Source organism: Cibotium barometz, chromosome 66, assembly GCF_041138505.1.
Source record: "Cibotium barometz isolate CiBa-2024 chromosome 66, ASM4113850v1, whole genome shotgun sequence".
Lineage (NCBI taxonomy): Eukaryota > Viridiplantae > Streptophyta > Polypodiopsida > Cyatheales > Cibotiaceae > Cibotium > Cibotium barometz.
Genome location: NC_141111.1, coordinates 1,492,912 through 1,516,002, shown reverse-complemented (window position 1 = coordinate 1,516,002; position 23,091 = coordinate 1,492,912). Strand labels below are relative to the sequence as shown.

Sequence of the window (23,091 nt, the reverse complement as noted above, 5' to 3'; positions counted from 1 at the left end):
CATTCCATATCATGTTACCATGTGGCACTTCCACATGTTGCATTGCTATCTCATGATGGACTTTTACACAATTTGTGTTGCCACTGTCAACATCTTCCTAGAACCACATAGCGTGACCTTGTTGCATATTTTGGCGTGATCACATTGATTCCCATGACCTTCCATGTTGCCCCATTCCCAATAAAAAAAGATGCTTGTTTCATGGATGATGGTCGAAAAGAGAGTGTTTTGGTTTTATTCTCTAGAGCGAAAAAGAGCCATAATAAAGTAGGAACTCTTAAGTTAAGAAAGGCAAGGAAATAGGGGAATGCGTAATTTCCATTGTTTTTATCATTAAAAAATCCACCATGTTTGATCCAATGAGGTGTGGAACTTTAGTGAGCATTAGGTTTTAGGATTGAGGATCTATAAACTGCAACATGTTTTTCGGGTACCCAAATATTATTTGAAGTCTTGTGACTATCTATATATCTTTTACATGGCTTATATTTGCTTGCCACACGTGTAACATTTTTTGGGCCTCTGCATGAGCCGGGGGTGCGCCACCTTTTCATTGCATGTAGCTGCCTCCATAGGTCCACGACGCCTCTGTCACCTCCACAGGGTGCAGCCGCCTCCATAGGTCCACGACGCCTCTATCACCTCCACAGGTTGCAGGTCCACAACGCCTGCTCCTTCAAGCTTGGAGGTCCTTGTTAAAACCCTAAGATCTCTCTAGATAATTGTTATGCATAAACATGCATAAATCAGGCATAAACTCATCCACCCAACCACCCCCCGAGCCCAAGGGATGCATATATGAATAATAATGAAATACATCATACCTTTACCTTGATGTCCCATACCATCAAGAGGTATAACTCCACTCCAGTAGCATGTAGCTATAGCATGAAATGAAAGGTGAGTAGATATGATCCTCTACATAAGACACCATAGTCTAAGCCTTCAAGCCTCCAAACCTCCTAGCCCCCAAGCCTCCCTTGAGTGTGCTATATAGGAGGGACCTCAAGTGACTCTTGACTCTCCATTTCCTATGTGTGACCCTTGGATGCCTGACCCTAACCTTAACCCTTAAGATTAGTCCTAACCCATGCTCCACTAGAGCTTGTTCCCATGCTCCCACGCTCACAAGCCTAATGTGGGTTAGCCTCCTAGTATATGCACACATAATGTGCATATAGCATACTTCCCCTCTCTTAAAACATTGCACTCTTGCAATGAAAAAAAAGAAGGAGAAGTGTGCTAAACAGTCTCAACCGACTCCCAAGTCGAATCCTCTATTTCCCAATCTTTCCACCTAATTTTAACCTTAGGGATTAGTCAACTACAAAGTTTCCTTTCCTTGAATTCAAGTACCTTATCAGGTTCATGTGGAACATAGGATAATTCTTCGACTTCACGAGTTCTTGAGAAGTAACTGTGTTATCCTCACCTCCCAGTTTTCCTTTTCAATTTATTGATATGAAAGACTGGATGAACTCTAACATGTGGAGGTAGTTTCAGTTCATATGCAAATCATTGCTAATCCGATGTATAAATCAAAATAGACCACAATATCTAGGAGATAAATTTGAGCATTTTTCTATTGACAAAATCTGAGAATCTTTAGGAACATTTAAAATAAACCAACGCTCATGGTTCAAAAGACCAAGTTGAGCATCCTCTATCAGCATAGAACTGTGCCCTATTCTGAGCACTCCCGATAGAGTCCCGAGCTTTGGTCAGCATTTCTTGCATATCATGCAAGAAATCCCTCAATGTATCAAGCTCGATGTCCTCAAGACCGACATCAATAGGTGCCCTGGGTTGATACCCATACATAATCATGAACGGACTAAAACCAATAGCCGTATGTTTAAAACTGTTATAGGCAAATTCCATCATTGGAAGATATTTTTCCCAATTTGATGCTTTTTCAGAGACATGCACGAAGCATATCCTCTACAATCTGATTCATACGCTCTGTTTGCCCACCATCAGACTGGATGATCATAGGAATTCATACTCAAAGTAATTTCCTCGTTGTAAACCATTCGGAATAAAGTAGGAAAACATGGCATTATAACAACAGGAACCAGGTATCCATCGGCGGCCCGATGTACCCCACATCTGCTCATGGAATTATCGACGTCCCGAGTTACCCATATCAACATAGAGAGTCATCAACGTCTCGATGAGTCACATATGTCCATCCGTAAACTATCAGGTTGACTGTATAAATCACCTAAAGTATGGAACTAGAGACAGAAATGCCAACAAAGGAAAAATCCAAATTTCCTTAATCCGAACACAACAAGATAAACTCATTGAACTCTAAAGAAAGAGATTTCAACAAGTGAAAATGCCGACCAGATTACACTCATCAATACATGCAGGCTATAGATGAAAGAAGTTTATTTAGAGAATGCCTACACAATAACTTTAAATGAATTCAGAAAATGAAATTGTCTTTGAATGTTGAGGTTAACATGCTAAGTGATGTAAGCAAAGCAACAATCTTGAGCCCAAATTATTCCATAAGATAATATATGTGAGGGATCGCTAGCATCCCATACCACCATGATACCACCCATACATACCTTATTAATTTAAAACCCCTAGTATGCCGTCTAGGAAATATGAATAAAATCCTGTATAAAAGGAATAAGATGGCCTTATCCTAGACTTTCACATACTAAAACCTATCTCTGTATACCTGAGACCACATCAAGGAATAACTCTTTTCGAGTACATCATTAGAAAAGAATTTGAATTATTGGCACCTTTCTAATGATAACTATCCAATAAACATAATAAAGTTGGGGTAGAAAAATAAAAATTCACCTAGATATATAAATAACTAGGTATCCAAGCTGGAATATGTACAAGAGTACAAGGAATATACTCCAAAATTATGTGCAAAAAACGAAGGCAAATGCTACCTTCAAAGCACATGATATTATCCAAAAGATCCATAGAAGCTCCTCGAATCCATAAAAACCATAGTTGATCATAACAATCAATGTATGTCATCTAATGGACATTCATCATGCCAAAAGAAGCATTAAAATTGGTGGCCAACTCAATCAATCCGGAGTATATGAACGTGTGTCATTCAAGTAAAACTCCAAGGTAAGCAAGTGAAACACATGTGTGTAGCACTCAAAAAGAAAACCCTATACACAAGTGATCTAGGCAGAATCTGATGAGTCCATATAAAACTTGAAAAACATCCAATTAAATCCACCAAAATAAACCGATCAACTGACCCATGATAGAATTTGTCTTAGGCTTAAGAAATTAAATAGACCACACTTAAATAAGTGCAAAATAAATTATCATAGAAAAGTGTCAAAGGTGAAACACACTTTGAACGCAAATTCTAGCCATCATTGAAGAAAGTAAGGAACATGTCCAAAAAAGGCTAAACAATGGTAAAAAATCATAAAAATATCGTTTATAATTAATCCAAATAGAAATAACTATTAATACGAGGTATAATCGTATTAATAATGTGCGAATAACTCGCATCTATCTAATGTTAGCACACGAGAAAATGTACTTTAATATTAAATAACCTTTGAAAATATTAAATTCTCAAGAAAAAGAATTATCATGATTTTTTTCTAATTTTTTCTAATTTAATAGGGCTCAAAATATGATAATTTTGAATTCCACGAAACCTATCTTATGGCATTTCAAACCTATATTTTTTTTCAAAAAATTTTTAGTAATTAAATTTATCAAAATACCATTGATATTTTAAAAAATACAAATTTCTAAGATTTCTAAAAATAATTTCTAGAATATTTCTAATTTCTCTTGACAATCCCATCGTTCATGAAATTTCCAATTCCGCTGACAATTCTCAAATCTAATAAAAATTTATAATTTTAATGGATTTTCTAAAATTTTGGGTAAAAAAATATATTTTTAAAAGAATTTGAATGTTCACGGGCGCCCGAATGGACACACCACATGACAAACACCAACCCCACATTTTTTCAAAATTTAAAATAACCTGTCTAATTTTTCACTAATTTACAGAAATTTTTTGAAATTTTTAATTTACCCCGAACGCATTTAGAATACGAACGATCAAAATATTTTAGAATCCCAATGGTCTTTCTGGAATATGGAAAGCCAACAGTTTCGGAAAAATGAAAAGACCAAAAAAATCAGAATGTGAAAGGTCAAAAGTTTCTGGAATCCGAAAGGTCAAAAGATTTTCCGAAATTCAGAAAGCCAAAAGATTCCTCGGGAATACGGAAAGCCAAAAGGTTTCCCGGAAGATGAAAAGCCAAAAGGCGCCAAGAAAAAATTTCCAAAAATTTTCATAGAATTTTCTTTTATGAGATTTTAAAATTTCTCTATTTTTAAAGGCTTTTTTCCAAGCTTTTTTTGAAAAACATTGAAAAGCTTTTTTTTTTTAAAAAGAACTATTTTTTACAAAAAAAATTCAACAATAAATCTTTAATATAAAGCTTATAAACTTTTTTGAGGGGGGGGGATTTTTGCCGGCGGACTGCAGCGTAGCCCCCCCCCTTCCCGCGTGTGCGAAATGCAGATTGAGAGAGAGATTTTCATCATCTTTCCACACTCTTCTCTCCTCTCCATCTTCTCCACTTAATTCTCTCTTCACCCCCTCCTTCTCTCTCTGTTAATAGTGAGGTTAATTTTTAATTAATCTTTTTAATCATAATTAAATCATAATTATGATTAACATTAATAAAAAATATTTTTTTTAAAGAGGTGTTCATACACGCGAGAGGAAAAGAGAAGGAAAATTCGGAATTGAGAGACGAAGAGGGTCCCGCGCACACAGGAGGGCATGCAATGCATCAACATGCTGCCCCCTACTGCATTTCAGCAAAAAATCGTCCCCTTTATCCCATATATCAATCCAAAAATGATTTCCATGGATCATATAGAGTAAAGCTTCAGTTCTCTCATGTCATTATATGAAAGGAGACGATGAGAGGACTTGCAACTCTCTCTCTTGTTTGTATGGGCATTGCCGAAGGAATGGACTCTAACTGGGTCACCGTGGCACCATCTTGGGAGAACATGTGGCATTATTCAAGGTGTCCATGAGGGCCAATACCATGATACCATGTGAGATTTCCACAGGTGGCCACATGGTACAATCTTATGATGCCATGTGACATAATCTATATTGCCACTTGGCATGATATTCTACTCACTGCATGCGGTACAATCTTGTTGCATGACATTTTGATAAAACATGTGCAAATTTTTATGTTGAGGGGCAAGGCAAGAATTCTCTCCATTTTTGTATTTTTGGGAGAGGAAAGAATTCTCTCCATATTTGTATTTTCATGTTGAGGGAAGGCAATAATTTTCTCCATATTTGTATTTTTGGAAGAGAGGCAAGAGTCCTCTATTTGTATGGTTCACATTTGTTGAAAGGTTGTTTATTATAGAGGAGATGAATGTAAAAGAGGTGAAGTAGGACGAGAAAGTCTACAGACAAGTGTCTCATGGCCACACATGTGGGGTGTTTGAGGTGAGATCCATGTGGGATCTAGAAGTTCCCTTAGAAAGCTATACGTTGATGTGCTTGCAAGCTTTCATATCAAGAGATTATGATTGGTAGCATAATGTTCATGGTTAATCTTATATTCCATTGTGTATTTTATTTATGTTAAAAGGATAGACTCATTTCATGTGGCTTTGGAAAAAAAAGGGACATCCATTCCATATCATGTTGCATTGCTATCTCATGATGGACTTTAACACAATTTGTGTCGCCACTTGCAACATCCTCCTAGAACCACATAGTGTGACCTTGTTGCATATTTTGGCGTGATCACATCGACTCCCATGACCTTCCATGTTGCCCCATTGCAATAAAAAAAGATGCTCGTTTCATGGATGATGGTCGAGAAAAGAGGGTGTCTTGGTTTTATTGTCTAGAGAGAAAAATAGCCATAATAAAGTAGGAACTCTTAAGTTAAGAAAGGGTAGGAAATAGGGGAATGCGTGATTTCCATTGTTTCTATCATTAAAAAATCCACCATGTTTGATCCAATCAGGTGTGGAACTTTAGTGAGCATTAGGTTTTAGGATATTGAGGATCTATAAACTGCAACATGTTTTTCGGGTGCCCAAATATTATTTGAAGTCTTGTGACTATCATAAAGAAAAAGCAACGTGTTTGTAAACCTTGGCAAGATCATTGCCATTCATAACTTGTTTTTGGCATGTCCGCCTATTGTTTCCATTTATCAGGGGGGAGGGATGAGGGGTTTGCAATGCTGAAAGAAAACATTTTTTTGACCGGTGGTTTCTATAAAAAAAGACTAACCATTTGCCAATCTTATGACACAAATTTCTAAGATTTTAGCCCAAAAATTCAAGGCAACCACAAATGTCTCAGATCATAGATGTTAGCCCAAAATTTCAAGGCAACCACAAATGTCTCAGATGTTAGCCCAAAATTTCAAGGCAACCACAAATTTCTAAGGTCTGAGCCCAAAATTTCAAGGCAACCACAAATTTCTAATAGACTAACGAAGGCGGGAAGGGGGATAAGTTTGGGCATCTGGAAGGCAAGGACGAGGACAAGAGCCATATTGCCACGCGGCGTCGTCTTCTTGGTCCCTAATGCCTCTTTAATGTTATTCGATTAGCAGAAGAGTCCTCCTCTGTGTTAAGTTTACCTGCCTTCATTCATTGTCGCAGCATGGCTCTCTCCAGCTCTCTCATCAACCAGGCCTCCTGGGCCTGCTTGAGTGGCGAGGTGGACAGTTCGCGCAAGCAAGCTTTCCCTCTTTGTGGCGGCGATTGCAGAACACGGGGGCGAGGATCGGTGCGTTGCGCGGGCGCCGCCCCACCCGCCTCCTCTCCCGAGCTTTTCGACTCCAAAACCTTCCGGCGCGATCTCAACAAGAGCGAACGATACAACCGCAGCGGCTTCGGCCACAAGAAGGAGATGCTCGAGCTCATCAATGAAGAGTACACAAGTGCGCCAATTTACTCTCCCTCTCTCGAATGATAGATTTTGTGTATTGATGTGTGGAGACCCTGACCTTAGATCTTGCATGCAGGTGACATCGTCAAAACCCTCAAGGAGAACAACAACCAGTACACCTGGGGCAACGTCACCGTCAAACTCGCCGAGTCGTATGGCTTCTGCTGGGGGGTGGAGCGTGCCGTACAAATCGCTTACGAGGCCCGGAAGCAATTCCCCAATGAGAAGATTTGGATCACCAATGAGATCATCCACAACCCATCAGTCAATAAGGTGCCTCATAATGCCTCTTTGGATCAATCAAACTGAGACAAGAATCATGTCCTATCATTGTGTAACTACAAACTTGAATTTATTGCTCGTGGGGCTTCCTCACAATTCAATTGCAGAACTGGGGTAGATTGGCACCCCAGCATCCCCTTTCCATGCCCATTTAAGGCCACTGAAGATCCAAATTTTTTACAATAACACCCATCCTTGATCCAAGTGGCATGTTGAAAAGGTTACTTGACGGCCAGGCCTAACTAATGGGCTTCTTGGGTTTTTACATGTGCAGTAACAAAACTAGGTGTACGATGTAATAGGAGTTTGGATTCATGGCCGATGTAAAGCATTTGTTTTCTTTGCCTGAAAAACTGTATTTGACATGGCTTATTTATGTCCTTGAAATGGTTGCTCATTAATTGACCCTTTGGTTTCTCAACCTTACAGATGAAAAGACATGAAAATGTTTACATACAGAAAGGAGGATGTTTTGACATTGAAATTTCCAATTTGATGAAAAAACATATAATATGAATTTTTTTTTCTCATTTTGGCACTTGTTGGTAAAATGCCGAGTTTCAAACTCATTTCTTCTTCAGAGATTGGAGGAGATGAATGTAGAGCTGATACCAGTTGTGAAGGAAGGGAAGGATTTCAATGTGGTCAACAAAGGGGATGTAGTAATTTTACCTGCATTTGGGGCAGCCGTCCAGGAGCTGCTTACATTGAATGACAAGCAAGTGCAGATTGTGGATACCACATGCCCTTGGGTCTCTAAGGTATTCATGGATTACCATCTTCACGTGCCCGAATTCCCTCCTCGGCCACAGCCTCTGAGAATGATTTTGGTTTCGTTACTCTTACAGGTATGGAATACTGTCGAAAAGCACAAGAAGACAACTTGCACCTCTGTCATCCATGGGAAGTATGCACATGAAGAGACTATTGCCACGGCTTCCTTTGCTGGAAAATACATCATTGTCAAAAACATTAAAGAGGTAGAAAGTTTTGATGCATAGAAGATCATGAATTTTTTATTTCAGCATCAATGAAAGCCTGGACCTAATTTGTATGATTGGACAGGCAACTTATGTATGTGACTACATTCTTGGTGGTAAACTTGATGGCTCGAGTGGTACTAAGGAAGAGTTACTTGAAGTAAGTGAACACTCGGTGTTACAAAGCAGAATCAACTTGTTGGATACCTGATTTCCATTTTGCATTTTTATGATGTGTTTATTGTTCCACCTCTTGCAGAAATTCAAATATGCGGTCTCCCCAGGTTTTGATCCAGAGTTGGACCTTGTCAAGGTAGGCATTGCCAACCAGACAACTATGCTGAAGGGGGAAACACAGGAGATAGGTGAGCTTACTTGCTGCATGGTCAATTTTAGCACTGACAAGTTTGTAAATTTCTTAGGCAATTGATTTATGTTTGTCCGTATTATCAGGTAAGCTGTTTGAGAAAACAATGATGACTAAGTATGGGATACAGAATGTCAATGATCACTTCATGAGCTTCAACACCATTTGTGACGCCACACAGGTTGGTAAAGCAATCCTATCAGATGCCGTCGTTACTGCATCCAAGCAGTGAAGTTTAGCTTGTAAGTTAGTATTACTGCATCCAAGCATTGGGGCATAGATAACAAGCGTTTTTTGAAAACACGTTTCAAAAAATGTGTCATACCTTTTTGAAACGTTTCACAAATTTTGGGGGTGAGTTTGAAAGGCCAAGAAAAATGCTTAAAACATCTTAAAATCCTTGTAAATAGATAGAATGAGAAAAATTTGCGTACCTTGGCGTTTTCCAATATGAAAATCAAGTGTTTTGCATTGTAAAACCTGCTCAAGATTTTTTATTCTCATGAAATGTTTTCTAAACGTTTTGCAAGTTTCAAAAGGTATGAATTGCATTTTATTGCAACAATGCATTGAGGTTTAGCTCTTAAGTTTGCCAATTGAAAGTTGATTTGATGATATTGTCTGTGCCATCAAAGGAGGATCGGAGTAGTTGAAGCTGTTGAGAGAAGGGAGATTTCTTGTATGTGTCACGCATAGCAGTGGAAAGACATTTACACAAAAACCTTTATACACAGGATTCCTAGAATGCAGATTTTCATGATTGTTCATTTCACATTCTACTTTTCCCACAGGAGAGGCAAGATGCAATGTACAACCTGGTCAAGGAAAGGGTGGACCTGATTCTGGTGGTTGGAGGCTGGAATTCCAGCAATACGTCGCATTTGCAAGAAATTGCAGAGCTTAGTGGCATACCCTCTTACTGGATTGATAGTGAAAAGAGGATAGGCCCCGGAAATAGAATTGCATATAAACTCAGTGTGAGTGGGCTCATCAAACATATGCAGTCTCATGGGCATTCAAGATTTATTTAAGAATCGAGTCAATTTGAACTGAACTCTTGTGCTTTTGCAGCATGGGGAATACGTAGAGAAAGAGAACTGGCTGCCCACAGGGCCAGTGACTATTGGGGTCAGTTCTGGAGCGTCTACTCCTGATAAGGTAGAGATTTACATGCTCTTAATGGTGAAAGAAAAGAAAAATACTATGATGGTGATGGAGCGCTTCACTGGAAATCACTTATAGTCTTCCAGTAGCACCCGATGAAGACCTAAATGCTTGCAATGGTGAAAGAAATCTAGTATGATTGAGGGACTTCATTGGAATCACTTCTCTAGTAGCATGTATGATGTATTTTAGAAGCTGCTGAAAGTTTGTTGCCTAGTCATATCTCCTAACAGGTTGAGGCTGTGTGGCAGGTAGTGGAAGATGCTTTAAACATTATTTTCCAAATGAAGCAAGAAGAATCTCTTGTACCATCCTAGATAGAGTATTGCCAACCCTGTGGTGGTGAAACAAAAACTGCCGACTTTCCTCAGAACTGTAGCAGCAAACACTGAACTGTAGCAGCAAACACTGAACTGTGTTTCAGTTTTCTGAGCTTTCAGAAAAAATGTATTTATGTGTATGCACTATGTGGAGCACAGTGCTAGTATTCTTATTTCAGGCTCCTCCTTCTAATGATAGCAAACAGCAGTGACCCTATTCTCCATTTGTACTTGGGGATTATGAAGACAGAGTTTAAGTCCTGCCCTTTTTGTGCCTGCTGTGTTTATGAACATTTGGAATCAGAAGTGATGCTTCCACCCTCTGTACATACATACGTGATTGTAAGTACTAGTTTGTTATAGACACGTTCAATGGACCCCTGATGCACTCTCAGCTGTTGTAACCTTAAGTTTGATAAAATAAATGCAATGTGAATACTTTAACTCTAATCCTACAGTGACCACATGTATGCAGGAAAGTACGGTTCAAATATGCCCTTATCAAAAAATATGGAATGCTGTAGTATTCTCAATGCCACAGCATGAATGTACACATTTATTATACACGAGGAGAAACACCTGGATATGTTTCAAAGGATAGCTCATCCTTGTTAATGACATCACTTCTCAAGATAAATCACAAGTTTTTGCATGTTTGTCTTCAAATTCTGAGAACTGATTGAATTGTTTCATTTTAAGTTCAGTTGAGAATATTAAATTAGTGTTCTAGAACAGTTGCGTTATTGTGTATGTGTACATGATCTTCTCTATCCTACCAGTGGATTCATACCATCATTGATTAATTAACCGATAGACTTGGTTTTGTATTTCTCCAATTCACAAGCAGTTCCATCATTTTAATTAGTGGTCACATTGCATGAATTTCTTGAACTAATTTTTGCCGGACAGCTCAGAGTTCTGTAATGATCACAACGCATGGTTTGAAAAGGTTACTGCACTGCGCTGATTTACTATGGCAGATGGTCAAGGACACCAGTAGTGGCTTTTTGACTAGAGAAAGTTTTCTGAAATTGGCTTGTCTATATTGTAGTGGATGAAAAATGTTTGGCTGGTGTATCAGGGATCATCCGGGTGAAAGGATCTTGTCACACTGATATTTTTTTTCATTATGTCCAGCATTGAACTGAGTGTTACATAGAAAACCAATTTACCTGCTGTGCATATAGAGTTTGGTCCTCTGGAACGCAAGCACATAATCACTAGCTCCCAGCCTTTAGAATTAAAGGATTTTATACCAAATATCTTTAGTATCCATGTATATATCATTATGCTAACTCTTTTATCCCAATACTCCATTTTCTCCACGTCACCTGTTATGAAGCTTAATCTGTGTAGGTCAAATATTTTTTAAAGCTTTCGTTATTTATTTATGTGGAGTGTGCTCCCCCCTAAAAACCCATGAACCTTGAAATGAAAATTCAACAGATTCTTCTAGTGGCACTATCCCATTTTAAATAAGTGACACTATGCCCACTTGCAAAGCTATGCATTTGTCTCTAGTTGCAAAGACTTGTGAACCTCAATCCTATTCACCTGTTTGGCTTTCTTCTACAAAGCTGTAGTCTTGTGAGGACAGGATAGGATTTGCACCTACCTGTTGGCTGATAAGCCAACCAGCATCAAGCTGAAGTACAAAGACCAAATCTATCACACTGTTCTTCTAGCATTACTGACCTGAAATTGTGATGCCATCCTACATGAAGAGAGTCTACAAAATTTGACAACTCTCTCAATATCATATAAGTGAAGCCACTAAGCTTATTGAAGTCAAAACCATAGACTCTCTCAATCACATAAGTGAAGCCACTTGTACATAGCAGAAACCTTCATGCGTTAATCACAGAAACCTTCATGCGTTAATCACAGCTCTTAAGGACACTATAGAAACCTTAATGCAAAATGCATGAGAGAAGAGAGAGAGAGACAGACTATGGTTTTCACTATATGTATTATGTACATGAAAAAGGTTACATGTATGCTTGGCCACAAGCCTTCCCAAAAGGGCTATTGATTACTTCTACTGGCTGTGCATGATGAGATAGATGATTTGATGTACAATGATACCTACCTTATATAGGCGCTAGAAATACAAGTCGGCCAGTATATATGCTATCAGTCGGCAAGTTCTTCTTGTCCACAACTGAGAAAAATCAACCTTAAATGCTGTGTTTTCACACGTGTGGGTCTGCAGGCTGCTGACATGGCATGTCCACATCCTGCTGACTGTTATATGACCTATAAATGCTTTGATATTGTTGCCAAATGTGAGATTAGATGTGAGGTTTAGACATGTCCACGTGTATGCATGTGACACTACTAAACTTATTGAAGCCAAATCCATAGCTATTATCTCGTGAAATCTCCCCAATGGTTGCATATGTGACCTTATTGACTTAGCATCTTATTGTTGGTAATTAGTTCCGATGTTGGATGGTGTCTGACCCACTATGTACATGTATTCTAGCTTCTAGTTTTGATACACATGCGAAGAAAATATTGAATAGATAGTAAGACTTCCATCACATCTAAATGATAGGATGAGATCCATACCACTAGATTCAATTTCATGTGTACATTGTATAGCAAGCTTGAAATATTGAAATTTCTATGGAGATATACTATCATATACCTCCATAGAAAACCTAATATTGTATGTCATAACTATTCTAGGTATTTGTATTAAAAATCAGCATTGACTATGATCAATTAACCACCTATTGTTATTCTTGTGTCTATGCCCTAGTCGCAAGCACAAAGTGAAGTTGACTTCAGGTATTTGAACTGTATCTAAGAAAGGTTGTCTTTGAAGTCTGGCGTCTATCACGTACCTTCAACTAAGGTATCCCTTGTTGGTGCACAATGCCTTTTCTCCTCCAAGGAACCTTGCTAATAATTTCTTATTTTGTAGTAGAATTGGCATTACACATTTGGCTTCAAGCCTATGAGCACTGACTCATAGGGAGCATTATATGTTAGGAGGGGTTTGTTGGGTTGCTTCACGCAAGAAAAAGCCAATGAGAGATTTTGTGGAAGGGGTTCAGTTGGCCAGAGGGTTTTAAGTAGGAAGATAGATATTGGAGAAGCAGAGTCTTTCCACTAGCAATCTCACTATTTGGCCACAGAGAGAATTTTCACATGGAATAGGTCTTGGAAACAAACTATTGCCACGCCACCCATGGCCGATGGTTGGCTAAAAAATGTGCCCAATGTGCCCCTCCATGCAAGGGCCACTAGCACTCTTGGATGCACACACATCCACATGGGCATGCCGAGACGCTAGAATGCTAAGGCAAGTCCCTACTCTGCCTAACAAACCCTCCAATCTTCTACAAAAGACAAGCTTGGAGGAGTTGAATGATAGGAGTGATCCCTTTGGACTAATATATATACTCTTTCATCTTTCACATTGTCTTTTCATATAGGATTACTTGGCATCCCTTTTCCCATCTTGCAATCCTCCTACCCATGCAAGATTTGTACCTCCAACAATAATAGATGGGTAACAAATTTCTTATAGCACACATGGTGTTCATGGCAATTTTGCAGAAAATTCATTACTTACTAAAGAGCTTAAAATCAATGTTTGAGCCTTGTCTCAAGCTGCAAATCCTAACCCGAGAATCCTCTCTCAAAGCTCGCAAATGAAGAAGAAGGTGAAGTACTCTCCAAAAGCAACAAACCCTAGAATATTATCTCAAAGCTCTCACACGATGAAGAAGACGAAGCACTCTCCAAAAGCAAGAAAGCTTAGCATCACCTCCTAGGACTTGGGACCCTTGTGGTACCCTCTCTCACATAAAATAAAATTAAAGAAAGAAACCTTAGCTTGGCCTAGAGTGTTTAACAGTCCATCCATGTACTTACTTGCTACTCTGGCATCCAATGTGAACTTGGCCCGTGTCCTCCTGTCCGCACTGAGTCTGCATGCATAGATGACCATCACTCAGTATGGGCAATCGTTCATACTTGATATGCTAAGCGGTGATGTGTCGTCCTGTGGCTCCATGGATTTTGTGGTTTTTAGCACTTCAATTATTGGCCTAGTAACAATCACTGGCACAAAAGAGGGCACTATGTAAACCCTTCCATGCTATGCTAAGTAAAAATTCACATGGATTCATTAGACGAAAGAAGAGAAAAGCTGCACGACTTGCATAATAATGGGTTCTCAAAACGGTGAACATTTATATAAAAGAAACTCTTCTCTTCATTTATGACCTACAGACTAAAGAATAATAATTGGGCTCGATGTTATGTGGTATAAACTAACAGAAAGGTGGACTACTTAGAAGTGTTTAGGGCTTCAAAAGGAAAGGCCATTGAACGACAGCCATGATGCTACCAGTCAAAAATGCAATTGCAGTTTGGATCGCATGGAGACGATGAAATGATTCAGCACAAAAGTTACAGTGATGGGAGGAGGAGAAACACCTGAGAAGTAGCAGTAGGACACGCATCGGCGGAGAAGCAGAGAAGAAGATCAGAGACGATGTAATTCACTTTTTGATCTCCAACCATTTGGCTGCTGGTGGCCTTGGGCGAGAGCAGAGGGGGCCTCCGCTCCATAACACAAGTAAAAACGATTTGTGATGGAGGGTCTCTCGACCACCTTTCATCACTCAAGTCACGTTTCTTGAGCGTTGGCTGGGAAGATTATTGGCATTCAATGCTTCACAGATCACGCACTTTTCCACACCCTCCTCAGCAGGCTTACCTACATTGTCATTAAAAGTTCACCTTCTTCCTTTTGTTTATGCACTTTCAATGGTTGCCTGCTCACCCACATGTCATTAAAAATGCACACTCTTGTTGGGAAGGTGGATCCCCTCAACAAATTGCCACTGTCGTGTAGCTCACAGGCATCGAACTCGGGTCTCCATTATGAAACCTAACCTTGACTACATCCCCGGGGCTTACCGGCTATGCACTTTCAATGGTTGCATCTTTATGGATCTAATATGCTAGAGGAGACTTACTCTTATATTACCATACCAATTCGCGAGCATTTTTTTGGATCTAATATGCTAGAGGAGACTTACTCTTATATTACCATACCAATTCACTGCACCCGAACAACATCCAAACTTTGCAAGTGTGTGGAGGCATTCCTCTCCACACACTTGTAAAGTTTTGTCTCACCATCTAATGTCATTCATGTGATATGGTGCTCTATCTTACGTTTTGCTCTATCTTACGTTTTCTATGGAGATTTTTCCAAGAGGGACCAAATGCCCAAAATATGGGTTTTCTTGACTCTGTCATGCTAGAACGGCATTCAATGATGACCAAATTTTGTAGGTGTGTGGGGGGGAACTCCTCTCAACACGCTTACAAAGTTTGGTCACCATCAAATGTCATTTACATGAGATATGGTGCTCTATATCATGTTTTCTATGCGAGTTTTTCTAAGAGGACCAAACACTCAAAGTATGGGTTTTCTCAACTGCCCGAATGACATCCAATATGTGGGGATATCCCTCTCCATACACTTGCAAAGTTTGGTCACTATCGGATGTCGTTCATGTGGGATATGGTGCTTCATCTCACGTTTTTTATGTGGGTTTCCATAAAGAGGGCCCATACACTCACAATATGGGTTTTCTCACCTTGTTATGCCCAAACAACATTGTAACAATGGTCAAACTTTGTAAGTTTGTGTGGCCCATCCCTCTCTAGACACTTTTGTAAAGTTTTCTCACCTTGTTATGCCCAAACAACATCGTAACAATGGTCAAACTTTGTAAGTTTGTGTGGCCCACCCCTCTCTAGACACTTGTAAAGTTTGGTCACTATTATCGGAAGTCATTCATATGTGGGTTTTCCCAAGAGGGCCCAAACACCCAAAAATATGGGTTTCCTGACCCCACCATGATCGAATGACATTCAATGGTGATTGAACTTTTCAAGTGTGTGGGGGGCACCCCTCTCCACACCCTTGCAATTTTTGGTCATCCTAAAAGGGCATAAGCACCTAAAAATATGGGTTTTCTTGACCCCATCATGCTCAAAAAACATCCGATAGTGATCAAACTTTGCCAGTGTATATGGGGGACACCCCTCCCCACACACTCACAAAGTTTGCAAGTGTGTGGAGAGAACCTCTCTCTACAGTGTGGTCATTACCATCGGACATCACTCCTTTGTACCGCTCTCCACACACTCTCCACTAAGGACAAGCTAGAGTACAATGAAAAAAATCCATCAATCATGAATATCAACTAAGTAGAATGCAACAATGCTTAATGAAGATATATCTCATAAAGAAAAACATCAAAACTAAGTACATCATAATGTGAGCTTACCTAGCAAGTGTCTTGGTTTAGTCACTGTCAATAGATCTAAGTATAAAAGACCATATTAGGGAGTTTGGAAAAATCCCATTACTCGGGGAATTTTCTTTTCAATATACTTTTTAGTGTATCTTGAGCATACCAATTCTAAAGTTGTTGGAGAATATGGCTTTAAAACCTAATCTTCAAGATCTTTCCAATGATATGTCACATGAGTATTAAAACCCTAAAGATCTCTCTAGCTAATTAAACATGCATAAACCAGGCATATACTCATCCACCCAACCACCCCCAAGCCCAAGGGTGCACACACAAATACAATGAAGTACCACATACCTAACATTGGTGTCCCATACCACCAAGAGATATGACTTCATTCTAGCAGCACATAGCTCTAGCATGAAATAGAAAGAGAGTAGATACAATGCTCTACACAAGAGAACATCCCTTGAGAGTGCCCCATGTCCCTATTATATAGGAGGGCCCTCAAGTGACTCTTGACTTTCCATTTCCATGTGTGACCCTTGGTTTCCTGACCCTAACCTCAACCCAAGGTTAGACCTAACCCTTGCCCCACTTAGAGCATGTTCCCTTGCTTCCATGCTCACACGCCTAGGGTGGGTTAGCCTCCTAGTATGTGCACATAACAATGAGAGGGTTTTAACAAAATCTTAAAAGGCTTCACTGTGTCCCCCATTTTTGATCTTGCAAAATGGGAATTGGGATTTTCCTAAAATCCCTAATATGTTCTTATAACGTAAAAGTGAGCTAACCCAGCTAGTCAAAGATAACCTAACTAGTTTGAGTTTAGTCCATATTAACAACTAACACCCACACTATATCATCATCCCTCTCAGTGGTGGTCAATGTGCACATTGAGGATGTTGGGAGATCACATTGAGGAGCCTATGTCAGCCAGGGGAGCGGGGGGGGGGAGGGGGTCACTAAATCTCAGTGGATAGGCATACCTCGAAGGTAGGATCCTAGGATGTGGTGGCCATAATCGGGAACTAACGAGTTCCATAACCTGAAAGGTCACTCCCTCTCTCAATGTCACGATGTTGTTATAAGACGTCTTTGTTTGAAAACCTAAAATCTATAATTAGCTATTGTCTATGACAACCACTCTGCACGTGTAATCTCCTATGTAGTAAGGACATGCTTCTCCTATAAAGAGACATTGCTACCACCACCATCACCCAAGGTGCTACTTGGACAAGATCCACCCATGCGCTTGTGTGCAGTGGGCCTGCCCTCTCATTGGTAGGCATTACACTCATGTGCACTCCACTCAATCTCCGAAGGCACCTCACACCTTTACATTATGTACTCTCTCCTCGATAGTATTAACCCTAAAAATTTCTAAGTCACCGGCTGATGTAGAATTGAGCGTGTGTAATCCTCAATCTCCTCCCCTAGTTCTAGAGACGACTTCGACCAGCACCACTACCAGTGGGCTGATGGTTGTGCACTCAAATTACGTCCCCAAGACAAACTTTGTGTATAACTGCTTCACAAAGTAGATAGGGATTTGGTAGTAGTTTGGCATCCTCCAATATGTGGCAACATATCGAATATAAATATATGCTACCATATAAGGATTATGTGAGGATGTGAATGCTGCAAAATATAAGGTCTATGTGAGGATGTGAATGCTGCAGAACAGTAAGGGGATTTTTGGCCACCCTGTAGGACCACATCATGTAGCTATCAAGAAATATATCCAAGTATGCTCCCTCCCAAATAATCTCACACCTGGCGATATGTCAAGCCACATGACACTAGAGCAATATGATGATGTATTATAAATAAACAACATCATAAAGGCTATGATGAAGGGCTGTGATCATCACCTCTTAGTCCATCCCTCCAAGTTTGATGGTGGATGGCATAGATGGTGTGTCTCTAGTACTCCTACAGATAACCGATAACTCACGGTCTATCTTTGCAATCAATGAGGTCCACAATAGACTCATGAACCTCCTTGTGTAACTTCATACTAGCCCCCCTAAGGCTAACATAAAAGGGCAGGTAAATGTAAAAGGACAATGTGAAAGCCTCAATGATTAGGCTTAAGAAAAATCTAATATGACACTAATGAAACTCTAAGGCACCACTAATATAGCTCTCAATCTCCACTAACCGTGCTTGAGAAAAATCTAATCTGACACTAATGAAACTCTAAAGCACCACTAATATAGCTCTCAATCACCACTAATGGTGCTTGAATCCAAGAGAGAAAACGATAGAAAAGTGAAAAGGTAATCATAGGACAAAAAAACCCTTACACGTTTTATAATCTCGATCGAGATCACATGTGACAAGTTTTAGGGTTAGCAAAATAAATGGCCAGATTTACATGTAGATTAGGTTAAAAGATGTGAATGGTTGTGATGGGAGTATCTTGATCAAATGGATGGATGAGATTACATGTAGGTATCTCAATCTAAGTAGACAGACAGTTGAGATTACATGTAGGTATCTCAATCTAAGTAGACAGACAGTTGAGATCACATGTGGTTTTCTTGATCAAGATATTCCACAGCAAAGATCATATGTGGGTATCACAATTTAGATAAATGGACGATTGAGATCACATGTTGGTATCTGGATCAAGATATATGGCTGATGTCATGAGGGATCATGGGTGCATTGCATGGCATTATAATATATATGTTGATTAAGATCCAAGTGTGACGGTTACATGCATGTCAAGTAAGATCCCTTGTTCGAAGCAAGGTCATAGATAATCTCATGAGAGAAGAACCCTCAGAAATGGGTGCGAGTGCTTCTTTTCTAAGATATTGCTCTCATGAGGATCACTATCATGTGTATTACTATGAAACCACTTGTCAAGAAATTCAATCATGCCATATGCTCCATGCTCTGCATCATTGAGTTGCTCTATCGTCTGAGAGGCATATTGCTCTCTCAACCTTTGAAAAGTAGTAGGATCCTAAGCTCAAAGAACCCTTATACGCTCTACTATCAATCGAGAGTGACCTTGATGATATAATGATAAATCCTCCTCAATATCATAATTTGAAACCTGTGATCCAATATGAATCATGCAATCAAATAAGTTTTAGCAGCGAAGCTATGGTAAATTTTTTAGAAAAAAATACATATCTTATTTTTATGCATAATGATAAAAGAGGACTTCCTACCATATTCTAGGTTTGGAAATTGTAAGCAAAAAGAATGATTTTTATCATATTCATGGGAAAGAATACTTTTTAGTATGTATGCATAATTATTTAATTAAGAGAAAAGAGGAATTTTTGATAAATTTATTTTATGGATAAGAATTTTGATGTAAAAAGAGAAATTTCCATGATATTCGAGATCCCAATAATTAAATGTTAAAAGAGGAATTCTGAGTATTATCATTTTTATTGAGAAATATGGGTAGAATTGATTTTTGTAAATCCCATGAATCTTTTATTCAAAAGAAGAATATTGAATATATCTTATTTTGAAAAATTTGAGAAAGAATGTGAAAATATCCATCGAAAAAACTTGGATAATTCTTAATCAGAAAATCAGAAAAGAGAATCTGGAATCCCTGGGAGGATCAAGGATCCAATAAGAAAATAGAAGTTTAGATTTAATCCTTATTAATGAAGCTTAAGGAATGAAAACACAATATGTAAATGCTCTTTCTGAGTTTTTACCATAAAATTCTGATAAGGTTCATTTCTTCTTTTTAAACCTTCAACAACACTGTGATACTTCGATTTAATGGGATTGAGAAAAGTTACCTTTAACTAAGCCAAACAATTGGTAGAAACTTAGAAAAGGTCTATCAGTATCGAAAGTAGAGAAACCGTACTGGATGTGATGATATGTGAATGGATGTGAATATGATGTGATGAGATGTGAATGCATGTGAATGTGATGTGATGATATGTGAATGGATGTGATGAGATGATATGTGAATGCATGTGAATGTGATGTGATGATATGTGAATGGATGTGACAAGATGTGAATGGATGTGAATATGATGTGATGAGATGTAAATGGATGTGAATATGATGTGATGAGATGTGAATGCATGTGAATGTGATGTGATGATATGTGAATGGATGTGATGAGATGTGAATGGATGTGACAAGATGTGATGAGATGTGAATGGATGTGAATGTGATGTGATGATATGTGAATGGATGTGATGAGATGTGGATGGATGTAAATAGATGCGAATGTGATGTGAATGGATGTGATGATATGTGAATGGATGTGAATATGATGTGATGAGATTTGAATGTGATGTGATGATATGTGAATGGATGTGAATGGATGTGACGAGATGTGATGAGATGTGAATGGATGTGATGAGATGTGGATGGATGTAAATATATGTGAATGTGATGTGATGAGATATGAATGGATGTGATGGGATGTGGATGGATGTAAATAGATGTGAATGTGATTTGATGAGATGTGAATGGATGTGATGAGATGTGAATGGATGTGAATGTGATGAGATGTGGATGGATGTAAATGGATGTGAATGTGATGTGAAGAGATGTGATGTGATGTGATGTGATGTGATGTGGACTTGAATAGATGTGAACAGATGAGATGTGATGTGGATGGATGTGATAAGATGTGATGTGGATCTGAATGGATGTAGACGGATGTGGATGAATGTGATGTGATGAGATGTAATATGATGTGAATGGATGAGAATGAATGAAGGACGATGGGAATAGATATGAATGGGTGTGGATTAAGTAATGTGAGTTGATGTAGACGAATGTCGAATAATGAGAAATGATGTGGAAAGATGAGAGTTCATTAGAAACTATATTTACGAATTCTGTTTTTAAAAGATTATTTTATGTCAAGAGTGCTGGGAAGCATTTTGACTATCTTGTTGATTATGGTCATGACGACCTAAGTGAAAGTTACAACAATAGCTGACGGAGAGTCAATGGAGGACATCTTGCGTGGCAAGGTCGGCCGATGTCTTGACCAGCCTCCGTTTGATTAAAATGGTGAGCTTCTGGTACGGTGGATGAGGGACCAAGGAAGCGGCCTATGAGTGAAGCGCTAGGTAACCTCGCACGAAGGAGACTAGAGGGTGCTGACCATATGGTGCTCGGGCTCTGGGTTACCGAAGATACCCACACATGCGTCTAGGAAGAAAATGGAACAATGAGTTGGAGTTGTTTTCTAAACACGGGCATGGATCTGGTTGATTGGCCTTGCTGGTCTTCAACGGATGAGTCCATGGCTCTTTTATATGGATTTGTTGGTTGATCTTGCTAATCTTCAACAGAGAGTCCGTCTGGATTTTCTTATGTGATTATAATTTCGGGTACTATGAGCTAGGAACTATTGAAAAGGCCCCTAAAGTGAGCAGGTGGTGGAGCGTTCTGGTTTACCAATGATGCCATAGGTACACCGATGAAGGAATGATTGGAAATTGGAATTCAAGCTAGATATTTTGGAGGATTATGATCAGTGATACAATGGTTTTCAAAAGATTATTTTAAAGACAGCCGAATCTGTGAAAAAGGCTATTTCATATTGTTTTCACGGCGACTAAATCTCTGAAAAAGGCTATTTCATGTTGGGTGTGTAAGTGGTGTGATTATCTTGAATTTTGCTTGAAGCGCCGGTTAGGGGGTCTGGGAACTCTTTTCCTTGGTACCCAGAACAAAACATAACCAAATTTCTAAATGGATCCTATCAATACAGTGGTTGGGCAGTTGGCTAACCCATTAGGACTAAATTTTGTTAAGTTACGATAGTTGAAGTAAATCATGGATAATCCTTGTTCTATGGAAAAGAATTAACGGCTGTGCCTCTTGATGAGAGGAAAAAAGCATTGATCTCTATGATCCAAGTGCAAGTCTCTTCCTTGATCTGACCATGTGACTTACGGGTTTGGTCGGATCAGTTTGGTTAGTTAAGACCTTGACTCGTTAGATTAATTCTCACGTAAGATGATTTTCCTGGTGGAATCACTCGTGTCTTTTAGGAGAGGGAAGTTTTTTCGGGCTCGATTTTGGAAGAACCGAGGGATTAGGCTCTTGTCCGGATATTCGTGGGCGAGCCCCCGAGTGGGAGACTCTGCCTTGTGCAAGAAGTGCTACTTCTACTAGCACCCCCGCGAATTCAATGCATAGTGGGGGCAGGGATCTCTCAGCTGGTATCAAAGCAAATTGGCTAAAGTGGATCTATCGAGAAGCAAGAAATGTCAAAAATTTATGAATTACTAGTAAAAGATTATAATTGTATGATGAAATTCATACAAATTGATATTCATAAATGAAGATTCATAAATTGGAAATTGGGTCTTCAGAAGGAAGTACCGCAATTGTGTGGAATCCCTGACTTGCTTGAGGCCTAGATATGATGGTATTTACCTTATAGTTCCAAGGACCGTGATTACCCGTATATACCATAGGTATAACTGCAGCTCTTTAGTGGCAATATATACGAGTAAATCTAAGACTTTGAAATTATAAGCAAAAATGCTATCCAGATGATGAATTCAAATGCTGGTTGATATGATTTTAGAGTTCTGGGTTTGAGAATTGATGAATTGATTTGGATTCTCATTGAAAGATGATGATTTCTAACTTCTGGTTGAAAGAAGATAAGTGGAATAAAGCCATAATGAGGATGAATGGAAAGAATCCGAGTGATGATGTTAGTAACTGGAACACGATTATGACTTTC

General features: G+C 39.1%; 1 protein-coding gene and 1 long non-coding RNA gene across 3 annotated transcripts; one reads left to right on the top strand and one right to left on the bottom strand.

Moving 5' to 3' along the window:
* The first annotated feature begins 6,508 nt into the window (after positions 1-6,508).
* On the top strand, positions 6,509-10,463 carry HDR (4-hydroxy-3-methylbut-2-enyl diphosphate reductase). Its single transcript, XM_086797572.1, has 10 exons — positions 6,509-6,965; positions 7,050-7,246; positions 7,837-8,016; positions 8,104-8,235; positions 8,321-8,395; positions 8,495-8,600; positions 8,689-8,783; positions 9,394-9,579; positions 9,674-9,760; positions 10,018-10,463. Exons 1-10 carry the CDS (start codon positions 6,686-6,688, stop codon positions 10,081-10,083), a joined length of 1,404 nt encoding a protein of 467 aa, XP_086653698.1. The 5' UTR covers positions 6,509-6,685; the 3' UTR covers positions 10,084-10,463.
* LOC147602658 (uncharacterized) lies at positions 8,682-14,795 on the bottom strand. 2 transcript variants are annotated; one of them, XR_015265752.1, is made up of 3 exons: positions 14,539-14,795; positions 13,972-14,027; positions 8,682-8,817 (listed from the first exon to the last, which is right to left on the bottom strand). It is a non-coding gene; the product is annotated as an uncharacterized LOC147602658 (long non-coding RNA). The 2 variants fall into 2 exon arrangements; XR_015265753.1 differs by lacking the exons at positions 8,682-8,817; positions 13,972-14,027 and adding an exon at positions 14,028-14,160 and having other exon boundaries at positions 14,539-14,677.
* Between the last annotated feature and the right edge of the window lie 8,296 nt (positions 14,796-23,091).